This window comes from Gallinula chloropus (genome assembly GCF_964237585.1).
Source record: "Gallinula chloropus genome assembly, chromosome: 2".
NCBI lineage: Eukaryota > Metazoa > Chordata > Aves > Gruiformes > Rallidae > Gallinula > Gallinula chloropus.
In genome coordinates, this window is record NC_140086.1 from 38,020,778 (window position 1) to 38,046,055 (window position 25,278).

Here is a 25,278-nt window from a genome sequence, read left to right on the forward strand (position 1 = left end):
TTTTTTTGTTTTTAAAATCTGATCGGTTTGGGAAACGCATCACTTGTCATTTCAGATTGTGCTTCTTAAGCGTTTGTGTACGATCTCTACTTTTGCCTGCCTCGGAGTGGGAAGAGTGTGTGAGTGCCAGTGAGGAGACGGGAAAAGGGATCTGAAATGGCTTCTGAATGGCAGGGGTTTGCTTGCCTCCTTTACGAACAGATCTTCAGCTTTATAGCGCTTGAAATGCCCTGCGAAAATAAGGAAAAACGCTTTTAAACATAGGGGGAATAATACAAATTAGTGTATTTTGCTTCCTGGACAGGATATCCTTTTTGTATTGTTGATTTCAGGGTTACGGGAGTGGAAATACCAGTTTTGTTTGCTTTACCGGCTACTTCACTTTGTAGCTTTTCCATCTGAGATTCCTGTGTTTTGAAAAATGCGTGCTAATGTTAGGGGAAATTAGGAGTTCCTATGCTTTCATTCTAAAGAACGCCAGTATCCTTGTAATCTATATTGTAGTAAATATAGATGGGATTGGTGCCTGGAGATGAGGCCAGACTCTTCTCAGCTGCCTAACCTGGAATTAATTGCAAAAGGAGGAATAAATTTAAGTTTAGGATTGTGAATGAAAGCCAGAATCAGTGGAGAAATGGAGGGAAATGAGGAAAAAATAGACTTTGTGCTGTTATATATACATATATATATAAATTTATTACTATTATTAATAGGCAATTTAAACATTTTTGTACAATTAACGGGAAAATCTGGCCAGACATGAATTTGGCTTTGTTGTGAAAACAAGCTTTGCCAGGTACCCATGCCAGTACTCCTCAGTCATTGCCAATAACACGGTTCTAAATTTACTAAAAGCAAGAACGGTCAGCCTTAGTTGCCTAGCACTTGTGATAACTCTTGTCACATCAAGAATAAGACCAGAATACCCTAATGATGTTCATACTGATTGAAGGCAGATCATAAATGTCAAGAGTTTTACAGCCAGTGTGCTGGCTAGTACATCACCTGCATGTTACTGGCATACAGTTGAATTGCTGGTTCTCTGAAACTTGACACAAAAATCCTGCTTAATGTTTATGTCTGTAATTCAGTTTGGCCAAAGATTCTGCTAAGGTGGGAAAAATAGAAATTCCAGGTAGCTGACATTAATACAGTTAAGCATAAAAACCTCTGCTATTTATGGTTGTGTTTTTAAATGTGGTAACAGTGTTTCTTTTGAAGAATTACTCTCTTGTGTTCATCTAGTTACCCAATTTGCTTTTAAGCCCTTCTGCAGTTCTGATTTAGTTTCTCAAGGTAATACTCCTGTGTTTGTCCTCACTTGAGTCAGTCACTTAAGCTTTTTTTGACTTTTCTGATCACTTTTTTGTGTTGATAAAACTTTGACTAAATCTAATGGTACCACATGATGATACACACTGAAGGTGTGTAAGAGAAAATATGTTACAGATGCTTGTTAGATTTAAGTATCACTAATGTAGTTATCACTATCATTCAAACAATAGCTAAGTTTAAAAATGATTGCCATCTGTCTTGGGAAATAGTCATGTGAAATTAGCATTATAGGGAAGAAAATGTTAAGATTGCTACTTTCAAATATTTTAAGGGGGTGTGTGCATCTTATTGCTGACTAGTGTTACCTTCCTGAAATGAACTGGTTCGGCAGTCTTTCAGAATGTAAAAGGACCATTTTGCTGTGGCTTGCCTGAGTTCAGTAACAGTTTAAGCGCTTTAAAAGAACATTTTCCAGTGCTTTGGGGAGTAAAATCTTGGTGGTGCCTTGTGGAAAACTGTGACTCTTGCGTTGGCATGGAACTTTTAATTACCTGAAGTAATTCTAAGAAATGATAAACGAGTCTTGCTTTGAAATCTGAAAACAGTTGGAGAGATCCACTCTAATTAGTTTGTCATTTTAGGGACTTCTAGTTGATAGACTGCCTTAAAATCTCAAATAGTTTCCAAGTGTGTATATTTGAGGCAGCAGAACCAGTAAATTGCACTCACCGTGATATGCCAGTTTATTCTCAATGTCTGACTCCTAAAACAGTCCTCTGATTGTTGGGCAAGTAACCTGGGCAGAAAAGCCAAGTCAGTAAAAATGGCCGTGGTGCTGTCCTGGGTTTTCTTTCCCAGCTTCTGAATAACGAGTGACTCCGGGAGTGAGGGTGATGTGCTCCGTCAGAAAGCAGAGGTGGTTGTTTCTGACGGGACGTACTGAGCTCTGAAGGCCAATCACCCAGCTGGTTTCTTTCTGCGGGTACAGAATGAGACCAGCACTTGTTTTGCTTGACAGTCCAAAAGCTGGCACTTGCCAGAATGAAGTGCCCGTCAGAAATGCCGGTGCTCCGCTCCCAACTGGATTGGGAAGTCCCCGTGCTAAAACTGATACGTTGGTGGAAGTGTTTCTGTTTGGCACAAACAGCAGCAGGTGCTCTGTTTCCAAGTGTTACATGCGTATGCTGTGCTTCAGCATCACTGAAGCGGCTTCTCTTTGAAGACGTATCTGTGCTATTTTGGCATGTCATTCCCATTGCGTGGCTTTTAATAACTTCCTGTACTCTTGTGAAGAGGTTTGCAGAAAGATCTGGCTTCAGTGTGTCTCTTGGTGGATACTCCTTTTGCCTATTTTTGTGGAGTCCTTGTTTTTCTTAAAGGGTTAAAGGATCAAGCATTAGTTTGAACTTCTTCCATTCGCTTTCCATAAAGGTGTGACAAAAGGAAGGGCAAATTAAAGCTTTTCTTACTGTACTGCCCTTTGGAAGAAGAAAAGACACTCTAGTAGGAAACTGAAATTTAAGGTGAGGTTTTCAAAGTGGAAGTCCAGTATAAATAATCCTGCCCAGTCATCTTTCTGACATCTGTCTTCACTGCTGAAGCAAAACAGCCTACCCAGTTCACATGGCTGAGCTCATGTCTGGAAAAGAGCAGAGTGGTTAAGAACCTCACCTAATCGTTTCAGGGACTTGCCAAATCACTTGTAGTCCAGCAGATATTCCTACCAGACCAGGTTGTCCTTTTGCTTGAAAAGGAAACCTGCCTGAGCACAGGAGGGTTATTCTGTCTACCTATTAGAATGATGCTTGTTTGAGATTTTTTATAGTGTAAGTATAGACTTGATGTCTTTGTGTAGGCTATGGAGAGGGAGGAGGCATTTTTGGAGGTCAGTAGTGGTAGAATACTGGTGGTTGCTGAGTGCTGTAGCTTTTTAAGGCACACTTGCCTTTCTGGTTACAAATTTGCTGCACATGACAGTTCACACCTCAGCAGAAGCGTAAGCATTAAATCTGGTCTTTCTATTTACTGGGTGTAAAAAATGGAATCTGGGCACAGACAGGATAGATTAAATTATTTCTCTTTTTTTGCTTTTATCCCTTGCATTTTTCTAGACTAATGTAGGGGGTAGTAAAAAAAAATACATTGACGGTATTAATTGAAGTGAGAAATTAAGTGATACAACTCAACCTGAGGTACATAGATGACAACCTGTTTGGAGTGTAAGATGGCACAAAGCAATCCATGGCTGGATGAGCATAATATTATTTAATTTACCTCTCTGTCAAAACTTGATAAAAACCTTTGTTCTGTTAGCTCTGTGCTCTGTCTCTGCCTACCACAGTGCTCCTAACTATCTGTACCTCATTTATTTGCTGGGCCTAAAGATAGGAAGTCCGACCACACATCACTCACCCTGCATCTGTCCCTTGGTAGAACTTGCCACTATGTGTTTTCCTCTTACTCTATTTTATTTAACAAATTTCAGTGAATGAAATATCTTTTAGGACCTCTACCCTTTGAGCAGAATTAGCTGAAATTGTCCTGTTACTTTTGAGAGGTAGTATTAGTAGGGTTTATACAGTAAATTTTCTCTCCTTAGGAAATCAAACTTTGAAAGGTAATTTTAAAAGGATGTGAATGTTCTAAGACTCCTACAAGATCCTTCTGAGCCCCTGCAGAACAAAATCACTTGTTTGTATGAGCAACTGGCTTATGTTTTTTACAACTGTGCTTTGTGTTGTTTGACATCATACATGGATGTACTACTTTATCTAGCAAATAATATTTCAGACTTTAAAGAGTAAATAATACCCTAGAATTAACATATCAAAAGGATTTAATTTTAAGTAATTTTTTACATATAGTTTTCCTTCTTGGGAGGCTAATGCTCCAGTTAGGTATGGTTCTTCTAGCTGTGTGCGTGCTTAGCTTTCTCCTGTATTAGATTACAGAACTGTACTGGACATGTCCAGAAATCTGTGATAGACAGGTGCAAATTGCAAGTTAGCACTAAATTACATCACTGATTGTGCCTAGTCAGTGATATGAAATGTTCCAGGCTACTGAGAATATATTCAGCTGAGATTTGCTGAAATTCAAAGGTAGGTTATATGAAGAAATTGGAAGATATTGGAGAATATCAGCATCACTTTCTGGCTGATGCCACTTTATTGCTGCTTTTCCCATCAGGGCAGGCACGTTGCTGTGAGAAAAGCTGTACAAACATATTTTGAGGGTAGGGATTATTTGCATGGTTTACAATCTTCCAAGAAAATATAGAACAAAAGCTAAGACAACAGAAAAGTGCTGTACAGGGAGTTCTTCCTTTTAGTCTTTACAGCAGCTACTGTAATAGGACCCCATTTGGAGCTAGCTCTTCAGTCATTCCTGTAATTAAATATTAAGCTTAGTCTTGGTAAAACTTCTGTACTTCAGGTGTAAGCCTTTCTTCTGGATTTGGAGTCTTAGCCCATCAGTTGCACGAATCACACTGATAAGAGGTTATTAACCTGCAGTCTCTCTTTGTGTGTATTGTTTGTTCTCTTGATAGACACACAAAGCATTTTTGCCTTTTCCAGCTTCCAAATGATTTATTTCTTTACCTCTTTCTTTTACAATTCTTTTCAATAGCCAACATCTGTTTTTCTGTGCCTTTCCTAACATGGTACAGTTACCATATTTTGAACTTGCACACGTTCAGGCTGCTGTGAGTCCCTGCTGGTTGTGAGTCCCTGCTGGAATGTTGTTCCTGCTACATGAAGGAAAACATGTGTGATTGCATTCACCTTCAGGTTGGCTGTTATCTGAAGTTCTCAGAGGGGTATGATAACCCTTCATGGCACTGAGGACTTCACTGTCCTCGGTGTAAATACAAAGTGTGGGGGACAGGGGAAGGTCATAGGGGTTTTAAATGCGCACCCCCTCGCCTCCCCAAAAAAAACCCCTAAACCAAAAACAACAACCAACAAAACAAACCAGCTTATTTATTTCAAGAGCAAATGTTGTGAACTGGCAAACTTGCAGTCTGACTGTGAAAGTGCTCTTCTGCTCCTAGGGTTAAGAAGTAACACTAATGAAGGCCCTAAGAAGTGGCAGAAGATGGTGAAAGTACAGTACAGGCAAGATGTGAGGCTGGGTGCTAAGTTGTGCCAAGCTTTGAAGACTACATGATGCCAGTGTTATGTAACTACAAGAGCTTTCCTCCAGGTTTTAGATATTAGAGGATCAGTCCACCACACTTACGGGAGACTTCCTGGGTTATAACTTACTATCACATTAGCTGAATACACACTGAACATACATGTTTTATGTAGGTAAGCAATACAGACTGCATGGGAGTATCTCAGTTGTGCATGGGTAGCTTGATGGCTCTCAGACTTTTATCATAAAATGTGAAATACCACTTGCTTGTTTTCTTTAAGGTATATTTATGCATTACATCCTGCATCAGTGGTACTGTGACTTGCCTACAGAAAGTACTGAGTGGGACAAAACCAGTGTGTTGCAGCAATGTCCTGCCCTTGCAGAACATTGGTTGAATTCCTAGGACTGCAGCTATGGTGTCATTTGAGTTCTTTTACTTTTTAGAACTAGTTTTAGCTTTGAAAGATGGAGGTATCCCATATCTAAAAGTAAATAAATAAACCAGGAACTGCAAGCATTTGTTTTAATATTCTAGATTTATATTCTAGAATGCTATGAGGACCACTATTTCTGTGTGGGGAATAATTGAAGAACATCTGGGAAGAAATTTAGGGGAGATTTTTCCATGCGCTGCTACTATGTTTTGTAATCTCCTTTGCTGCCTCCTAAAACAAAGTCAATATGTGTGTGTGTGTATATATATTTGAAAGCTTCATGTTCAAATTTCCAAAATTAATGTTGAGTTTAATTTGAAATGGACAACTGATATTTTAATTTCAATTTTAAAATTACTCAGTTCTAACTTGCATAAAATACTCTTTCTTTCAGAGACGTGGAGCAATTTCCTATGACAGCTCTGATCAGACTGCGTTGTACATTCGTATGCTAGGTAAGCATACCAGTTTCTGCATTGCAAAGTTCAAACATTTATCATTTATTTAAATCTTTTTTTCAGTGTAATTATGTAGAATTCTCAGATTTCTCGTTCCCTGGACAATATTCTGGCTAGATTTTGGATTCTTTTGTGTTGACTTGGGTTTTTTGGTTGTTTGCCTTTCCCTCCCCCCCCATTTTTTTTTCTTTTGAGTTAACCATTATGTTCTATACATTAAAAAAAAAAGAAAAGTAATCTGTTTGGTAGAAGTTAAGTTTTCAGAGTGACTCATGATTGCTCTTTATTTCTGTGGTGGAATGTACCACCTCTGCATGGTATCCTTCTGGTTAAAACTGGTTTTGTGAGAGTTGCCACACACTTTAAAAAACCCTCAGTACTGAGACTATGAAATGCTCAAAGTGTTCCTAAAATAACGAAAATATTTTAAACAGTACTGCTTCTACTAATCCTAGGAGATGACTTGGGAAGGGAAAGGACGCATGACAGGGCTGGTAGTTCAGTCAACTTACTGAAGAAAATTTCCAGAGTCACAGCTAGATAAATAGTAAAGCCAAATTGAAATGAAAGACCAGCATTGGGAGGGACAAGCATCAGGGGTGACCCTCTGTGACAGTGAGTGCACAGAAGGAGTTGAGGTCAGTTGCTGAGAGGAGAAAGACGCAAAGTTCTTGTTGGTCTGACTGCTGGATTCAGTCTTTCCCCCACCTCTTCTGGAGGCTGCTGGTGGTGCAGATGGCGTGGGGACTGTGTGTATACTCTAAGTCTGTTTCACTGCAAAATGATGCCACTTAATTCAAACCATCTTGAGCTATGATTTTGTGTTGAAATGGACGATGAATGCTTGCATGATGTCTCGCACGGCTTAATGAACATCCAACAGCTAGTGATTATAAATTCTTAACCGCTTCCAACTACATCAGCCAGAACATGTCTTTTAATGCCCCGTGTCTTTTCAACTTCTCTGTATGTTACACGTATCAGAGTCCCCAGAAATTCATAACTGCACTGCCTATGAATTTAAAGTTGTAAGCTATATGCCTGTGTACACATACATATATGAATTTATAAACATGGCCTGGGTACGTAGGCATACGGTGCATATGTATATAAATCCAAATTTGGCTTAGTATCTCTGCATGCTTGTCTTTCAGTTATTTTGATTTTTTTTACTAAGTGAAGTTGTTAGTAGTATAGCACTTTCTACAGAAGGATTTTTGATAAGAGAATGTCATTACTTTGGAGGTTTGTCCAGAAGAGTAGGACGGAAGGTGCTGGCTTTAAAGGATTATTGAAAAAGCTGGACTCTTTTTGTTGTTGGAAATATATTTATTTCATTTTCAGAAGTTAAAATAACTGCCTTATTTTTAATCATCCTTTTTGCAGGATGAAGACTAGAATTCTTTAAAATGTTATTTTTCTGCTCTAGTCATAAGAATCAGAAAGTATATTCAGGACTGAGGTAGTTTTGCTTGATTGATTTCTGTAATTTTTTAAAAACTATGTTTATTTTATGATGTAATTAGAAATTACTTCTTTTTCTGCTTTTGAATCCTCAAATTGAGTGCTCTTAATTCCACAACAGGGGAAATAATTATTAATTTATTTGAAAAATGCAATTATATGCTTGATTTAAAGGTACTGTTGAGTATATGTCTGTGTGTTTATCTTTTTAAAATCTATTTACTAGTGATAGAAACTGAACTTGTATGAAAATAATGCTTAATTTCTTTGGAGAATAATTGAATTATCCTGCTCTGGCAGGGGGTTGGACTAGGTGATCGCCAGAGGTCCCTTCCACTCCCTATCATTTTTTGATTGTGTGTTTGAACTTCTTTTGCTAGTTTGGAAGCTTAGCTGTACTATTAAGTAGTTAGGTCTATTATTTCTGCAGAAGGGTTTGTGATAATGCTTGGGTAAATAGAGGGGAAGCCAAAGTGTGGCTTCTTGTGGTGTGTATATATACCTGAACTGAGGGAAGAAAATCTAATTTGCTTTGAAATCTTCCTTTGACTGTTCTCATAGGCAGAACTTGAATATATTCGGAACGTGATGTTAAATAAATCAGGTTTTCCCTTGTTCTCTCGTTGCAGCAAGTTACGAGGTTATGATTGGTGAATAGCATAACTCTTGCTGCATTTGTTGCTGTTCTTTTGAAGGACTGACCCCTTCGAACTTTGGCAGGGGGGAGGAGGGTACCAAGGGTATACAAAAACTTGCTCATTGGATGTTTGAATAAGTACGTTAAATTTGTATCACTTTCTCACTTGTTGGTGATCACTTTGTTTTCCTGAGTGTTATGTTCATTATGCTTTACAAGTTAGCAACTACTAACAAATGTGTTACTGTTGTATTCATAAACGGACTGTAAAGACCAGCCTGAAAGCTGAACAGTTGGGTGCATGGTATGTTGAAACATTCATATCAGAGTAGATTCAAGAATGAATATATTAAGCTAGAGTTTTTTGCAAGAAATGTGAATTATTGCATTTCCCATACAATATTGTGAGAGCTTTGGGTTTTATATATCTTAGTACATTTAGCAGAGCAAGCTGCAAGGAATCCTCAGGTGTAACTTAGCAGGAAATTAGGCCAGGGCATGACAGGTTTTGCCTCTTACTTGGCTAGTTGTTATTCCAGACAGACTCTGTCTACTAATAAAATGTGCCTTGATCAGGTATTTATTTTAGCAGACTGAAAATATAAAGCTAAGGGCATCTAGGAGACCTGCCTCTGCCTCTGTTCAGTTGTGCTGGCCATGGAGTTGCTTCCTTTAATGTTTTCAGGATGTTCCAATAGGAAACCAATGGGAATGAATTTGCAGCAAGGACATAGAAGTGCCTGTGGTATGGCAGTGTCTCCAAGTTCAATTTAAGAGAAAAGTTTTAGTGGCACACGAAATAAAACAACCAATTCTTAACTGTCTTCATCAGTGTCCATATAAACAGAGTTGACTCTAATGACTCATCTGTCATACCCCATTCCCAAAATATACACTGAGCCACTCCTTAAGTGGCTTATTTACTATTTTAAATTACAGATACAGATGCAGCATTGTAGAATTTTTCTTTTAAGACCTTGGAAGGGCTAATACATCTGCATCATCTCAGCTACTTCTCTCAGCAGCTATGAGGAGTTATCAGAACTTCTTGTTTCGATGTAATCTTGATGCTTTCTTGCTTTTTCTCTGTGCTTTTCTGGTTTGTTTTCTCTTTGTTTTATATCTCCTGAAAGTTTTGCTACTGTGCATGGGGTGGAAAGAGTGTGGCACTGACTGTGTCAGTGTGCATGTACCTCTCCACTAACACTGGAGCATTTCACTCTGTTAGAGGTATCAGTCACTTCGCGTGGTAAATGGGGGGGGGGGCAAGCTGCTGTGCAGGGCAGGAGCAGCTGTTAAGTTGCATTCCTTTTGCTTTAATTGTGGTGTATTTGGCTGACCTGTCATCTGTTTCTCCAACAAATTTATTAGGAACTTTTAATCTGTGAAGCTAGTAATTCTTTCTGGAAATGCAGCTCTTCGCAGCTTCATGGCTTTGCCTTGAGAGGTTTACCTTGCTTGAGGTGGCTGTCGTAATTTCTGCTCCCAGCTGTCCTCCATGGTCTCGGTGATTTCTGCCCCAGAAGGCCTCAGCTCCCCAAGCAGCTGCTGCATTGTTACTGTGCCCCACTGGAGGATCAGGGTAGCACCAAGTATGTGCTGTGTAACCCTAACGCACGGGGATGTCAGCTATGGCATTTCAGCTGCCTTGTAAGTATCAGAGCTGTCCTTGTGGTGTGAGCAGCGGCCTGAGAGGGGGTAGGAACTAAACGGTCTGAATCAAGGTAAGTCTTGTTACAGCCCTGATCCCTTTTCCAGGGGGAAAACTTCCCTCCTACATTCCTTCTTCCACTGTTTATTCAGTCTTTTTGACTTTCTGCCTGTATGGCCATTGTCTTAAATACAAATAATCCTGCTCTCATGAAACTATTCTAGTTTAATACTCCCCCAGCTTGGTAGTGTTTATGCACAAAATCAAATTTTGAAAGGAAGGCTTCATGCATTTTTAAGTCCTTCTTTTGATTCTTTGAATTCATAGAAACTCTCAAAAGAGGGGAAAAAGTAAAAATGTTCCTGTCAGGAAGATACTGGACTTGAATTATATTTTAGCTATCACAGTAATGATTGGCTCTGAGTTGTTGTTTGAACAAATTGTGTAACAGTGTCCTCTTCATCTGATAACAGTAATAGTAAAACTGAAGTGCATTTTGCTTTTTTTTTTTTTAAAGTTACCATGTTGATAAACATGTTTCTTGGAAATTATACCAAATTTAATTTTAAGTCATACAGGGTTACGAAATATTTGTGCAGGATTCCCCAAGCAAAGTGATGCAAATAGGTTGTGTTGTATGCAACACACTGTTTGGGGTCTATGGATCTTTGCAGGTCAGATTAACTGAAGTGAATGCATAACCATGGTCCAGATTTTTGGATGTTTTGGGACTTTAACTATACATCTGCAGTAGAGATATGTCCCACATCATTTCATAATGTGCTAGTGTGCAGCCAGTTTGATGTTATTCGTTTTTATGCTTCTGTACACTTGGCAACTTCAAGTAGATAAAGTAGATACATGGTATCTTCAAATTTCACTCATACCAATTTTTTCCAAGCACCTTTTTTTCTGAAATCTTGAAAAATGCAGTGGTGATGGAGACAGCTCTTCTGCCTTTGTTTTGGCCCAACAGGAATGTCTACTTCATTTACTGTGATAATTTCCAGTCCTGTTGAAGTGAGAAATTTTCCAGAATATATCCGAATATTTTTTTAAAAAATTAATCTGTTGCTGAGATCTTGATTCTGAAGAGTTCTCTCTGTTTCTCTGTAATCGAGGAGAAATAATTTTGTTTAACAACTGCTCTGTTTTCCTTATTGACAGTTTCTCACTTTGTATGTGTGCAAGTTTACCTTTCTCTTATGACAGTTGCCTTTTTAATAGCATGTCATATTTTTTTATACATTTTTTTCTTTTGGCCAAGTATTCTTGTAAATAGATGGTTTAATAATTCCCGTTAAAAACAATGCAGGTAGCTGCATTTCTGCATTTGACCTGTGGACAAGTTTTTCTTGTCTCAAAATCCACAACACTGTGGGCATTTCAAACGTAAGAAGGGCACTGTTTCCCTCCTAATGCTGTTAGACTTCATACTAGTAAATAAAAAAAGGCAGTAGAAACTTTGTGGATATCATTCATCAGGTCAGCCTGCTTGTTTTGTTATTTGCAGGATTCCAGGTTAGTCTTCAGGTAATTTTCTGTGAACTTTTTCTGTTCTTGACACTTTGAACAAGTAAATTGTTCACCAAAACTTAGTTATACACTGACTTGAAACTATTTGCTGATTCACCTTTTGCTTGGTAAGTTTTCAAAGTTAAGACTGCCCTGAAAACTAAATATAATTCCCAACAGTTATATCTCCTTTTCAGTAAAAAAATTAACTGAAAAAACCTCTTTTATTTTAATTCAGTTGGTGAACTCATTCACACAGCTGTAGCTATGACTGATTTCCCAGATGAAGGTAAAGAAAGTTGCGTTTTCCTCTGTGTAAACTGGTATTTTCCTACACAACTGCTAATGCATTCATCTCCTCTTTTCCAAAATTTACCTCCCTTTTTCACTTTGTAAATAAAACTGACTAGTTGCTTGTGCCTAACAGAAGAGTTCTACAATCTGCTGCCTCTGTATTGCCTGGAACAAGACCAAGCCTCTTGCACTTTGCTTAGATAAAGGCTCAGAACCTTTATAAGTAACATATTGTCAGTGGTCTGAAAAATAGTTATTTACAAGTAGTAATTGAGTTACTTTCCCTTGCACATCTATTAAGGTTTTCAGATTCAAAAAACCAAAAGGAGCCATAACTGAAAACCACATACAATTTGGTATGCTTTTACTGATGTGTAAAGCTTTAGACTTGTTATTTGGAGAGCCTTGGGTCTACTTTTATCTTTTTGTGGTTTTCCCAGCGTGCCTCACAAGATAACATTCATCTGAAGTGTGTCACTGTAGATAGGTCAGTGTTTATAGATATGTATCTCTGGAAAGATACCTGCTAAAAGTATATTACTGAATTTTTAGTCAGTATCCTTAGTTATTTTCTGAACGAGTTGCCTCTTTCAGCATTACAAATCAGCAGGTTGGTAAAGAAAAGGAAAACCACACTCCAGATGTTAGAATATTGTCTGTTGCTGTGAATTTATTAGCTATATTTTTATTTTGTTCTTATAAAATCAGCCTTAATTTCTTGTATTACATCCATTGATTCGTAGGAAAATTACTGTTTGAAGGGAGAATACTACACTTGAAGGATTTTCATAATTAGAAACGGGAACGTTTTCACATCTTAAATTTCACTTTTTTGTTAGGATTTGAGGAGGGAAACGCTGTTGCATTTGATCCTCAGAGGCTTGCCCAGATACCTAATGGCTAAAGGATTTTAAGTGCAAGCTTTTAATCCAGGCGAACTACTTACATTAATGCATACAAATACCTAACGAAAGAATACTGATCAGCTTTCAGTTGGTAAAATGCCTAAGTAGCAATCGACTAGCATGCTAAACGATTCAGGTTGAAGCTAATTGCAGTGCAAAATAGTTTGATAACGTTTTAATACTGAGTTTTGGTATTTTAATAGGCTCTTGTGTAATATTCAAACAGCTGAGCACAAGTAAGTAAATGCTAGTGGGAAAATACTCTATTATGTAATATCAAGCCATACTGTAACTAGCTTATTTGCTAAAAGCTACCATTTCTAGAAGCTGAATCTTTTTCGTATTATAAAAAATGTTATCGTTTTATGTGTGTTACTGAGGAACAAATCAACGTTTAATGTTCTTGTTTCCTGTCATATTGAGGTGCATTTTTACCATACTGGTGTAGCAAGCTGTTCCTAATTTCATCTGAATGCTTGTCACATGCTTCTGGCAACGTATGCTTAGGCAGGAGAGATTTTGACAAGAAAGCATGCGATTGCATGTTTAACAAGTCTTCAAACTTTGTTTTGAATTTCACCTTTAAAACAAAAAAGCATCGAAGTAGGCCTATTGTTTGAATAACTCTCCTCCATTAAGTACATGAATCTTTACCCCTCCAGGCTATGTTCATTTGCATTTTTATCTCTGCCACTCTTCCACACTTTTATTTCACTCTTGACCCTGTTTCTAGGAGATGTGCGAGTAAGAAGTCGGGCAGGATTTGAAACAGAGAGAAGAGGTTCTCATCCATACATTGATTTCCGTATTTTTCACTGTAAGTATTTAAAAGCAGATAAATGACAAATAAACAAAGGCTTCCATTAATTTTAGCTGCTGAGCCTCAAAAGTAAAGTTAGTGGCTTATATAGCAAGACCACTTTTTTTTATACTAAGGAAAATCTTTCACGGTTCTTCATTACCAAAATTAGCAGAGGAAAATCTTCACTGATGATTATTTTTGTTTTGAAGACACATAGTTTAAACTAATTGAATTTAAACCCGAATCCTTATGGAAATGAAGACTTTCGTATACAGCTACCTGTGTGAGTGGCGAGTTTTTACTTGGCAGAAAATCAGTTGAGAAGAATACTTTCCTGCCTTTATAAAGCAGTAGAAGGGCCTGGTACAGGATAATGTTTAAAGAAAATTACAGTAGATACCAATTTTCTTGATCGGTTCACATTACGTTTACTCAAACATATAGTTAGGACTTAAACGTTTTGGACATAGATAAATCTTAACAATTAGTTTTCTAAGAAAACAGAAGGTGGTTTTTTTTTTGTTATTACATGGTTTAGGAAAAAAAAATTCTCAGAAGTGTTACAAAAATATTTTTGAATAACTTTTTCTCTACACCTATATTGTTACAGCTGAATGTCAGTAATTGATGTAACATAAAAGCTTCAATAGCCACCAGACCAATATGCAGCAAAAGTGCAGGGGATTTAAGTCTTAATTAAATTATGCCAGTAATACTAATGTATTAAGTGTCATAAAGCATTTGTACCAACACTGTATCAGCACAATCCCAAGTATTCTGAATGCAATGGAGAGATTTAGAAAAAGTTATTTCATGGTAACAAGTGTGGTTGTTGTAATTACCTTATTAATAAACATGAGTGGCAGAAATGGATCTAATTGATATTCTGATCTTAGCCGAAGTTCCTCTTTTTAAAAAGTAGATCACTGCTTAAATTTTAAAACTCTTAAACTCTTAGTATCTTAAATTAGGTGAGAAAACAAAGTTTGAAGAGTATGCTATACTGATTTTTTCAACAAAGAGGATAAGAATTTAATCTCAAGTTGTAATAGTTCTATTGACTATAATAAAAATACTCTGTAGACATAGCATGTGATTTATGATTGTATGTAACTGTGTCTTTTTGTATCTATATGTGGCATTTCATGCTAATATGGGAAAACAGCAAGTGAAGCATTAAAAGAACTACCTGTCACCGATGTTATTATTGCAGTTACTTTCCATCTTGATGATTGTGCATCAGGCAGGTCATGACTAATCAGGAAAAGGATTTTCACACCCTTTCTTCTTGCCCCTGCTTGTTCAGGCACAGGCACCAACTTTTAGCAACATCAACTGTGGTGTCTGATGACAGCAAAGAATGTTGCTAGGAGGCCCAAAAAATTCTTTGGCTGTAACCCTCTCGAGCCAGCTGCCGTGGCACTTTTCAGAGTTGCCATGTTACAGTTGGATTTCCTTTTGCACTTCAGCGTTGTGGCCTGTTGCTGCATTGCTCTTCCACTTCCCCACTACTGATACATTATGGAGTTTCTTTCAGATCAGTAAGGGTTGCAGCCCACTTTCTCACAGTATCAGTCGCCTATGTATTTACAGAAATGTTTTTAGGATGTGGTTTTTTCAAATAATCATAAAATGTTTCCTTTTTCTCTGCAATGCTAATTGAGTCCCGATCAGTGTTTCTGTCACTGCTTTAAGCAAAGGAGTTTTAGTGTCATATGACCAGAGTGCACATAGAGAGAAGTTGTGGAAATCAGATTTGACCTCACTTTCAGGGTATTCTCCCCACCCTCCCCTGGTAACTCCAGAAGGATTTTGCCACATAGAGCTACAAGACTGAGAAATGCTCACCCATATGAGCAATAGACAGACAGCATGTGAGAGGAGCCAGCCGAGCCAGCTGGTTCCTCTTTGCTTGGGGCAAAACTGGACTGAAAAGGGTCTCTTCTGCAGCTGAAGCAGACTAAACCATCTGAATGTTGGCTTTCCCTGCCCTCCCCCCTCCCTCCCCAGAAACATACTGAACATCAGTAGCACATGCGTATGCTTCCTTCATGGTGTTTGTAAAGTTGTCACTAACTTTCTTCTACTATCCACTAACTTTAGTCTAAACAATTTGCAGACAACTGATAGGCTGGCTGTCATTCACAGTGTTGAAGCATCATTCCTATTTTGTATTTTGCTTAGCTGGCTTTGTGGTTTAACATTATTTTCTTTCTCTGTCCATGTGTTGTGCAGAAGTTGTGTGTCTTTCAGGAAGTCCAGCTAATAATCTGCTGACCAGTTCTCTTTTTCCAGTATTTATTAATAGCCTCATAACCCAGTATTTTGTTGGTAGATTTGAAGAGTACTAAATTTTAACCTAATTACTCTATTTTCAGGAAGCTACTGTGTTGCTGTTGTTACTTAATCACATGTTTCAGAACGTTATTTTTTGCTTGCAACTTCAACTAAAGTTTGTAATTATTTGCTTCTTTACTATTTCTTCTTAAGGGTTATAAGATCAGTGTCTGCATCTTCATCCTGGACTTCTGTAACTGGCATGTGAACATTCAAGTTTCAATATATGCTACAAGTGTTCTCAATGGTAACTTCTTTCTAGGAAATACCATTTTAAAAATTGCTGTTGGAAAAATGTCCTTGCTGTTGGTGCTAGAGATGGTTGTATGGGAGTCGTATCTGAGGATTATTAAGTGTAGTATTTAACTGATGACCAAACTAAGTGTGTTTGGTGGCAGTTTTCCTTCTATGTTACCTGGTGTTCCAGAAGGCACATTTTTTTAGCTAATCTCAGCAGCAAGCCAGGAGGTATAGCTCAAATTTTTGTTTCAACAAGACTGCTTCCTGATGAACAGGGCAAGTTGAGACTGTATTCTTCATGTTGGTTGGTAATTGGTTAATGTCAGGAGATGGATGAGTGGTTTTTCTGTTGCTGTGGTCTGTTGATAATATCTGTGTGGGACCCTGGGCATAAACCCAAGGTAGCAGCAAAAAGCTGCTACTTCTGGAGAGGAGAGAAGAGCCATATAACTTCCTTATAAGTAAAATTTTACCTTAAATTTAATGGTCTGGTTTTGTTCAGGTGGATGCATGGTGAATTGCATGCACTTCATTATTTTACTGAGTTGAAGATAGAGCACTGGATCAGCTTTCCACTCCCCAGGTAGCAAGGAGGGAGTTTGGCAGTTTGCAGTCTGCCAACCCAGCACGTGTCTGCGGTGTTCAGGGAAGTTACTGAAAAAGTGATTGCAGTGGTTGTAACTACTCCAGCTCTCCGCTGGTTTGCAAATTAACTGTAGCATATGTGATTAGTTTTTAAGTTTAGGGTTTTTTTTTTGCATTACTCAAGCCGTCATCAATAGTAGTTCAGTCTGCAATGTTGACAGAACGTGTTGATGAAAGCTAATGAAAAACCAAATCTTTGGAAGAAGATTTGGTAAGTGGCAGGATAAAAAAATGCTCCCTCTTTCAGAAATAGCAATCCAGCAACAAAATCTTTGGGCCTGTTTTCTTGTTATTGAGAGGTTGTCAGTAGTGTCTATTGGGTTTTTTTTAGTACTCCTGTATAAAACATGTATACTCATGTATGCACAAACATCTGCGTGTGTGTGTGTGCATTCATGTATACACTCACACAGATACTTCAAATCTCAGTTATGCTTGAGAGGATTTTCTAGCTTGCACAAGCAAAACAGTAATATATATAAAGTGCCCAAATCACTCACTGTTTCACCTGGGGAAAAAACCCAAACCAGTCAGTGAATATTATTTAGATTATATTACAGTGAGGAAGTGAATGCAAAGAAGTGAAGATAAAGTGAATAATTAAGATAACAGAAAAAAAAATGTGGGGAAGTGTCTTATGCAGATACAACTTAAATTGATGCTTTTGAATTTCCTTTTTAGGGAAGGGTTGTTGGATATTCTCTGGCAGAACCAGATAAAAATCAAATACTTTGGTTTCGTGGACAGGAAACAGTTTTTCTTCTTGCTTTTCCTGATGTATCTGCAGTAGAATAGATGAGATCTTGTTAAAAGTTCTTCAGAGTTCTCTCATGCCACTCTAGTCAGGGCATGCTTAGCTGGGGAGATGGTGATGTTGCCAACATGTGTGGCTCTGTTTTGTTTTTATAGATACCCATATATACCACATCTGTGAGTTAAAATATCTTGGAAAGAAGAAAGGGTTTTTTTGAGTTAGTATGTGCCTGTAAATATTTAGGAATGATTCAATATTTAATTAAATTGATGCATGCATACATTACTTACATTGCTTCACATAGGTGAGAAAATGATGTGATGGGAACATAAGATTTCATTGAGATTTAGGTGGTGGCTCTCTGTTGTATATGGTGTCTTTCTGGAAAGGAAAGAAAGGGAGAGTTTTGGTGACTTCTATAGGTGATGGATAAATCTAATTCTCCTACAAATACAAACACATGAATAAAGAAATTCCAGAGTTTCTTTGGTGTATAACTTTCAAACTGTTTGCTTGGAAATTGCATTTCACACATTCTATAGGCTACTTTGAGATCTGACAGATATGCCAGCATCTACTGTTTGCAGTGTTGGCTTGAACTTTACAGGTTTTCACTCCCAAATAGTTGGCAATGGTTTACCTTGGATAGTGAGTTTAGATTTCCCTTGGCTGAGAGGCCAGAAGCCAAAGAGAGAACAGTTCAAATCCGTATTGATTGTCCTAAATAATTTGGGAAATCTTTTTGTAGCAGCACCTGATCATGCTTCTGAGAACACCATTTAGAGGTAGAAATAAAATTAATATAGTGAAGAAGAGGTTGAATGCCCTCCCTTGTTTCAAGAAAACAGAGCAATTACCTAGCTGAATCCAGTTGAGAGTAATTGTCTGTCTTTTTCAGCAGTCTGCTGTGAAGAAGGGAAAATTTCACAACGAATAAAGCCCATGCAGAAGATTTCTGTGTGGTCATAGGTTGAATGAAGTATTTGTTTCCTTGTGAAAATACCAGCGCTGAGGAGTGAAAAGCTTGTACTCAAGAGATTTCTCTAAAAGCTGCCTTTCTGTGAAGGATGCATTCTGAAATTGTTCTCTAATTATTCACAATCCAGATTGTTCAAATTGTTTTCCTCAATGTGAGAGGAATTTTGACTCTGGTTTAGTGTGGAGAATGCAGTCACAAAAGGGGAAGTCACAGAAAACGTCCTTTGGCCAAAGGAAACCAGTGAAAACTGAACTTTGAAGTGAGTTGGATTAAGGAAGATCTTAGGGTAAAAGCTTCTAATTGAGAACATAGCATGTTTTGGGGTTTTTTGGGTTTTTTTTTCTCCCTTTTGTTATCAAAGATTGTTGTTTTACCTGCAATTTCTTCAAACTTCTCTGAAACAGCATGCATGCTCTGGAGTCTTGCCAGGGGTACAGATCACTGTGTTTTATTGTTAAGTTTGACCTCAGAAGACACAGCCATATTTTAAGTTTCTGTTTTTTGGGGTTTTTCTTTCTTTCTTCCTTTTGAATCTTTTCTAGTGTATTCCTCCGTCTAACCAGCTTATTTTCCAAAGTGAATTGTTTAGTGGTTTGTTTCTTGGGTTTTTTTAAATGCTGGACAATTTAGTGTCAAGCATATGAGAGTTTGTTGTCATCTCTGTTCCCAGTTTGACTTTCGTATTGACAGTTTTATAGACTCTTAAGGAATTTTAACCACAACATGTTACTTTGGAATTCTTCTTTCACTTCTGAGGGTGAAAAATAGCTGAAAAGGATAACTCGATGGTTATGTGATTCCATTGCTCTAAAAGTGAAAATTTGTAGGGAACCAAAACATGGAGTTTTCTTGGAAGAAATCAAGAAAAGGATTTGGTTGATAGTCTGGTATATATTAACCTTCTTTTGGGAAATGGAGTTGAACCGTTACGTGCTGTGTATTTGTTCAAGAGCATGACCCATTTTTATAAGGGATATATGTGTATTCTGGTGCTATTCCTCTAAATAGTTTGATTCAGTAAGGTTTGTTAGCTCACACTACGCTGTCATGAGCTACTGAATTTGTCTTGCCCACTGGATGGATTCAGATGAAAAAAGAAAGTACACAACTGCAAAATTTTTGGGGTTATAATTCAGTGTGCTTGATACAGCAGTAGTTCATTTTCTCAGATCCTTCAGGAAAGGAGCTATCTGTGGTGGTGGTGGTGATGCCTGGCAGTTGGCCTCCATCAGGGAAGATCTAGTGAAAACTACTATGGTTTTTTAGAGTTTATAGAAACAAAATGTTCTGATTCTACTCAGTCAGAAGGCACTTGCAAAGCAGTGTTTATTTACCTGATCTTTAACCCACAGCATATTTTCTGGTGACTGTTTTTATTAGGGGAAAAGAGGTACAAGTGCGTATATAAATACATCTACACGATACGTTAAAAACAGGACAGGGTGGGTTAATTTTTTAAGCAGAAGAGGGGGTAGAGTGCCTTAAAATGATGCTAGCAGGGTTTGAATGCTACTAAGGAAAACAGGAAGCATAATAAGGTAATTTAGACACCAGTAGTCTTATATATAACTTTAAAATCCTCGCTGCAATTATCTTCCAAACAAAATCAGTTTTATGTATGACTCTAGTACTGAATGTCTTCAGTATTTTTAAAATGCAAATCATGAGTGCAATGCTGGAGTCCTGTTATTTAGCTCTCTTCCTTAAAATGTATTTGTTTAAATGTGCACAGATCTAATATAATGTGTTAATGGTTTGATGGGAATAGATGTGAAATTAGAATGCTTATGGGTCCCTCTAGTGGTGTGGAATGCTAGATCATACTTTCAAATTGCAAACAGAAAATTATTTGTATCTTTGAAGGCCTTAGAAACACGGCAATGATTGGTGTATGAAGTGGAATATTTCTTTCAAACGTATATATTTACGGGTAGTGGGAATTTTCAGGTATGTCAGATCTGGTTACAGTATCTGCTTTGTAAAGATAAATGTGTAGTTGTTTGTAATATGGAAAAATTGTGAGAGAATTCCTTAAATATTTTAGCAAAACAACTCCTCTGGTGGCCCTACACACCTCAAAATTTAAGTTTCACATTCAAACATAAATAAGCTATCCTGCAAAATTGTTTTTCTTAAATTCCTCTTTCTTTTAGTGGCAGTGCTACCTGGGATCTTTAGTCAAGCTCTTTTCTATTGGTAATAGTAAAACTCAATTATTTGTATTATAAATAATTTCCTATTTACCTCTTGGGCCGTAGCAGGGGAGAAATGGAGGTACAGTTATTGTGCTGGATAGCTTCGTTTCAACCAGGACCCCATCAGAGTTTGTGAGACTTTATATTTGCCTTCATAGAAAGTTGAAACGAGATTTAAGGCTTCTATTAATAAAAATCCAAACCATAATTAAGTTGACATTCTTCCTTTTTTTGTCTGTCCTTGCTATATGAAAGATGCAAAAATTCTGAGAAAGAATATATTCGTATATTATGATTTTGTAAGTGATTGTCACTTGGCTTTGCTTAGTTTGTATTTTTATTTCAGCATGAGAAAAATATTTAATACTGCTGTGAAATGTGACAAAATTACTTTTTTTTTTTTTAGCTTCTCACGAAGTGCAGCACATTTGAAAGATTGGGGGTGGGAAGAGAGGTTAAAATAAGTGTCTTGGAATACAGATGAAATCTGTTGCATGAAGACAACTTGAGTTATTTTATTTCATTGCTGTATATGCATAATATTACCAGAATAACAGACAGTAAACAGAATTATTCCCTTTCCCTTCATTTTAGAGAGAGGCATTTTTTAATTACACCTACATCTCACTTAAGATGCTTAGAAACAAGAATGTAATCACTTTAATAAAAATAACTTGGAGCTAATAAATACTTGGGGTGAATTTCTGACGTGAAATAGGGCACGAAGAGGAGACGATGACTCTCATAGGAGAGCTGCTGTTGACTAGGCACGAAGGCTCTAGGGTTTCAGTCTTGGGTTCTTTGCATCGAAGGCACTTTGGATGCTGTGGCTTCCTTCTTAACATGCCCAGCATCCTGACTTTGCTTTCACTCTGTTGCAGTCCTTAGGACTGTAGTTGTCATACATGTTTATTTGTTGTCTCGTTCTAATTTGGCCTTAAACTGTCCTTGTCTCTTAAGAGCAGGGGGTCACTACTGGTTATTAGGAAGGCATTTGGCATGCTGGAAGCTCCAGATGAAATGAAGGACCTTTGGGCTGGGAGGAGGGATGTCTTTCCAGCATGCTTTTTCTTGAGCAATGTACTTCACTCTTTGCCTTGTTTCCATTACAAATAAATACGTTATTGAACCTTGCTTTGGTAGGGTCTCTGAAATTAGCATCTTGTTTTGTGACTCATGATAGAAGAGGGTAGGCTGACGTTCTCTTATTAATCATGCATATAAAGGGAATGATTTTCCCGCTTGTGCCAAGAGGGAAATACCAAGTTTCCATTGCACAACTGTATTGTTCCATTTAACAGTCCTTCCTGTGTACTTGTCTTTGCTGGTCTGCCAGAACCACAGAGAGGTTGGTTTTTGTATCCTTCATAATAATTTATCTGTGAGGAAACTGCAAGCACAGACACTATCAGTGTTCCTGCAGCTGAAGAACCTCTTTGCTTTTTTTTTTTCCCCTCTTGTCCCTCCCTCCTTCCTTGAAAGCTAGCTATTTTCTTTTTCAGCCTCCCTTTTAAATTAATCACCTGTCAAACCTCCACATCTGACTCACCTATTCTGAATTGTCCTATAGCAAACGTTTAGCTGCTCAAGAGCGAGCAATTTACTTTTTGGGTTGGTGTAGTCCCCCTCAATTAGGTGTTCTGGAACTGCACAGAGCTGGCAGGGCTCAGATTGTCTTTTCTCATTTGGAAGTTAGTGTCATCGTTGCAGATCTACATGATAAGTTGTTTGGTCAAGGTGTTGTTAACCTTACTTGGGCCATACATGTGGAACAAAGTAGTTCCAAGGGAAGTGCAAATCCCTACCCTTGGGGAGAAATCCCTCCCCAGCACCAGCACAGGTTGGGGCTGACCAGCAGGAAAGCAACTTCGGAGAGAAGGACCTGGAGGTTCTGCTGGGCACCAGGTTGGACACGGACCAGCGACGTGCCCTTGATGCAAGGAAGGCTAATGGTGTCCAGGGCTGCACTAGGAGTTACGGGTGGAGGGAGGTGTTCCTGCCCCACTGTGCAGGTCTGCTGAAGCAGTGCCTTGAGTACTGTGTCCAGCTCTGGGCTCCCCAGCACTACAAAAGAAAAATCATGATGCAGAGTCCAACAATAGGTCAGGAAGATGATTAAGGGACTGATGAGGAAAGGCTGAGAGAGCTGGGACTGTGCAGCTTTGCAAAGAGCAGTCTCAGAGGCATCTTATCAATCTATATAAATACCTAAAGGGAGGGTGCACAGGGGTTGGAGGCAGGACCAGAGGCAGTGAGCTCAAAACTCTGAAACCAAGGAGGTTCCCTCTGAACATCAGGAAGCAGTTTTCTCCCTGTGAGGGTGACCAAGCACCGGCACAGGTTGCCCGGAGAGGTGGTAGAGTCTCCCTCCTCAGAGATACTCCATAACTCTCTGGACGTGTTCCTGGGCACTGTGGTCTAGGGGCCTGTGTGAGCAGAGCAGTTTGGCCGGCTCATCTCTAGAGGTCCTGTAGTATCCCAGTTGTTCTGTGATTCTGTAATAGCAGCATTGCTGCCAGGAAAGCCAGAAAGAAGGCCTTGCTGTTTGAATTCCATCAGCTGGAGCCATGCTCTTTTTCTGTTTGCTTCTTTACCTTTTTTTTTTTTTGTTTAAATAATTGGGATAATAGGATTCATGTGTAATAGTGGTGTACAAACTGTACAAACTGATGGTAATTTAGAGTTTAAAAATACTTTTAAAGATGAATGTCTCAGAGTATTACAAAGTAGAGTCATGACTGTTCAGCTTCACAGAAAACTAATTTCTTTGCTTCTGTACCCCTGTCATCATCAGGTGAAGCAAAAAATGTGTGACACACCACTCTTCCCCCACCCCCCAAATGACTTTATGAACACAGATCTACATGGGGCACAGGCCTGTACTGCCACATGGTCGTGTTTCTGTGCTCTGTTGCGCGCTTCGCTGACAAAAGCTGTTGTTGTACTTGCATTACCTATACCATATTGTTCTGCCAAAGATTAATGGGTGGCATCTGTGACAGCGAGACTTTCTTGTAGCGTGACAACAGAAGTTGGTTGTGTTAACTATAGATCTGTAAAAGAGTGCTTATGATCAGGAAAAGTACTTGAGCTTCTAAAATGGTGCTGATTTCTCCTACTTAAATGTTTTGTTTTATTGAGATTTAACAAAGTTCCTGGGGTTTCTATGTGACTTCATTGATGTTTTAGGTAATTTTATGACCTAAATATACCTATTTTTTAATATATATTGTTTTAAATCTAATGATTTTTTGAAACGTGGATCAAGGTTGAGGAGTGGCAAAACATCTTACCTGAAGCCTAGGCTCTGACAGGAGCAGCAGCTGTATTGTTCTCTGCTTCTCTGCTCTGCATGCTGGCAGCACTCAGATCATGACCTCACCGTAACAAAGGTGCTTGGAAATATTGGTGGAATAATACAGCCTGACAGCATCTGTGTATTTGCCTGCTGTACACAGGAACGTTGCTTTATAAGCCACCTTTATCATGTGGAGTACACCAGCTTGCATGGCTGGAATATATAGGTACTAGAGATTTCATGTGAAGTTATCTGTTGTTAGCCCTTGGAAACTGGTGGGACCTTCAGTATCTTGATGGAGTGTTTCAGGCACATCTGGAAGAATATTCTGGTTTTGTCAGTTTAATCTCTGTTAGCACAGACTGTTGGTGTGAAACGCTGCTGCGTTTGATTAGATAGTGGATGTTTGTGCATTTGTTGGTTCATTTCAGAGGCATTTTATTAGTGTAGGTTGGAAATTAATACATTAATGAGTTAATGTAGAACAGAAGTGCGTTGGAACTTCTGCAAGGAGAAGAATTTGTATGGATAAAGATTTATCTCATGTGGAATTGAACAGTTGTCACTAGAAATCATTGAAGTTTTTAACTGAGGTTGTTAATAAAGCCATCCCTTCCCCTGTAGAGCAGTTCAGACTGACTTAATGAAAATTTTAACTATTTACTTCACCAGTTCCTAATACACCTTGTTCTCAGAAGGGCAAGAAGTCTGAACTACGAAATTGGGCTCATGTTGGTTTTGAGGACCTGCATTTTTGGAAAAGAGCACGTTTGTGTTAACTTCCTTAATGCCTTTTTTCCTTTTTTTGTGTTTTTTTTTCTCCTTTTTCTTTCTAAAACATAGGTCATTTTGAAAGAATGAGGGAATATTGAGATTTGCTCTGTTGGCTCTGTAAAACTGCTGGTGAGGGTACTGAAGAAGAGAAACTTAAGGCCAAATGTGGCCCTAAAGAGTTCAGAATGAAAATACCTGGTCCAGTTGCTAAGAAGCTGTAGCTTTGTGTAGTTTGGTCTTCACGTTTCTAAAGCACTTCAAGCATATTAAGTGGAATTGAACATAAGATAGCATCAGTCTCATGAATAAACCAATTAACCTAATAAGAGTAAAGCAAAATATTTGGATTAATCTTTGAAAACAGGCTAAACCAACAGTTTTCACTGCACTGGGGAAGGGAATTACGTGTGCTATGAAAGTAAATGTGGTACTTGTTTGGCAGAAGAGAGGTTCTGAGTGCGATTATCTGGAAAAACAC

At 38.2% G+C, this 25,278-nt stretch overlaps 1 protein-coding gene across 2 annotated transcripts in view; it reads left to right on the forward strand.

The window, feature by feature from the left end:
• PDE7A (phosphodiesterase 7A) overlaps positions 1 to 25,278 on the forward strand; it is a gene marked incomplete at its 5' end in the record, with an annotated part of 74,986 nt that overhangs the window by 34,662 nt on the left and 15,046 nt on the right. For both annotated transcript variants that reach the window (XM_084260074.1, XM_084260075.1), the window contains 2 exons: positions 6,247 to 6,307; positions 13,510 to 13,593. In XM_084260074.1, coding sequence (XP_084116200.1) covers positions 6,247 to 6,307; positions 13,510 to 13,593 — 145 coding nt within the window. The remainder of the gene's footprint in view (positions 1 to 6,246; positions 6,308 to 13,509; positions 13,594 to 25,278) is intronic.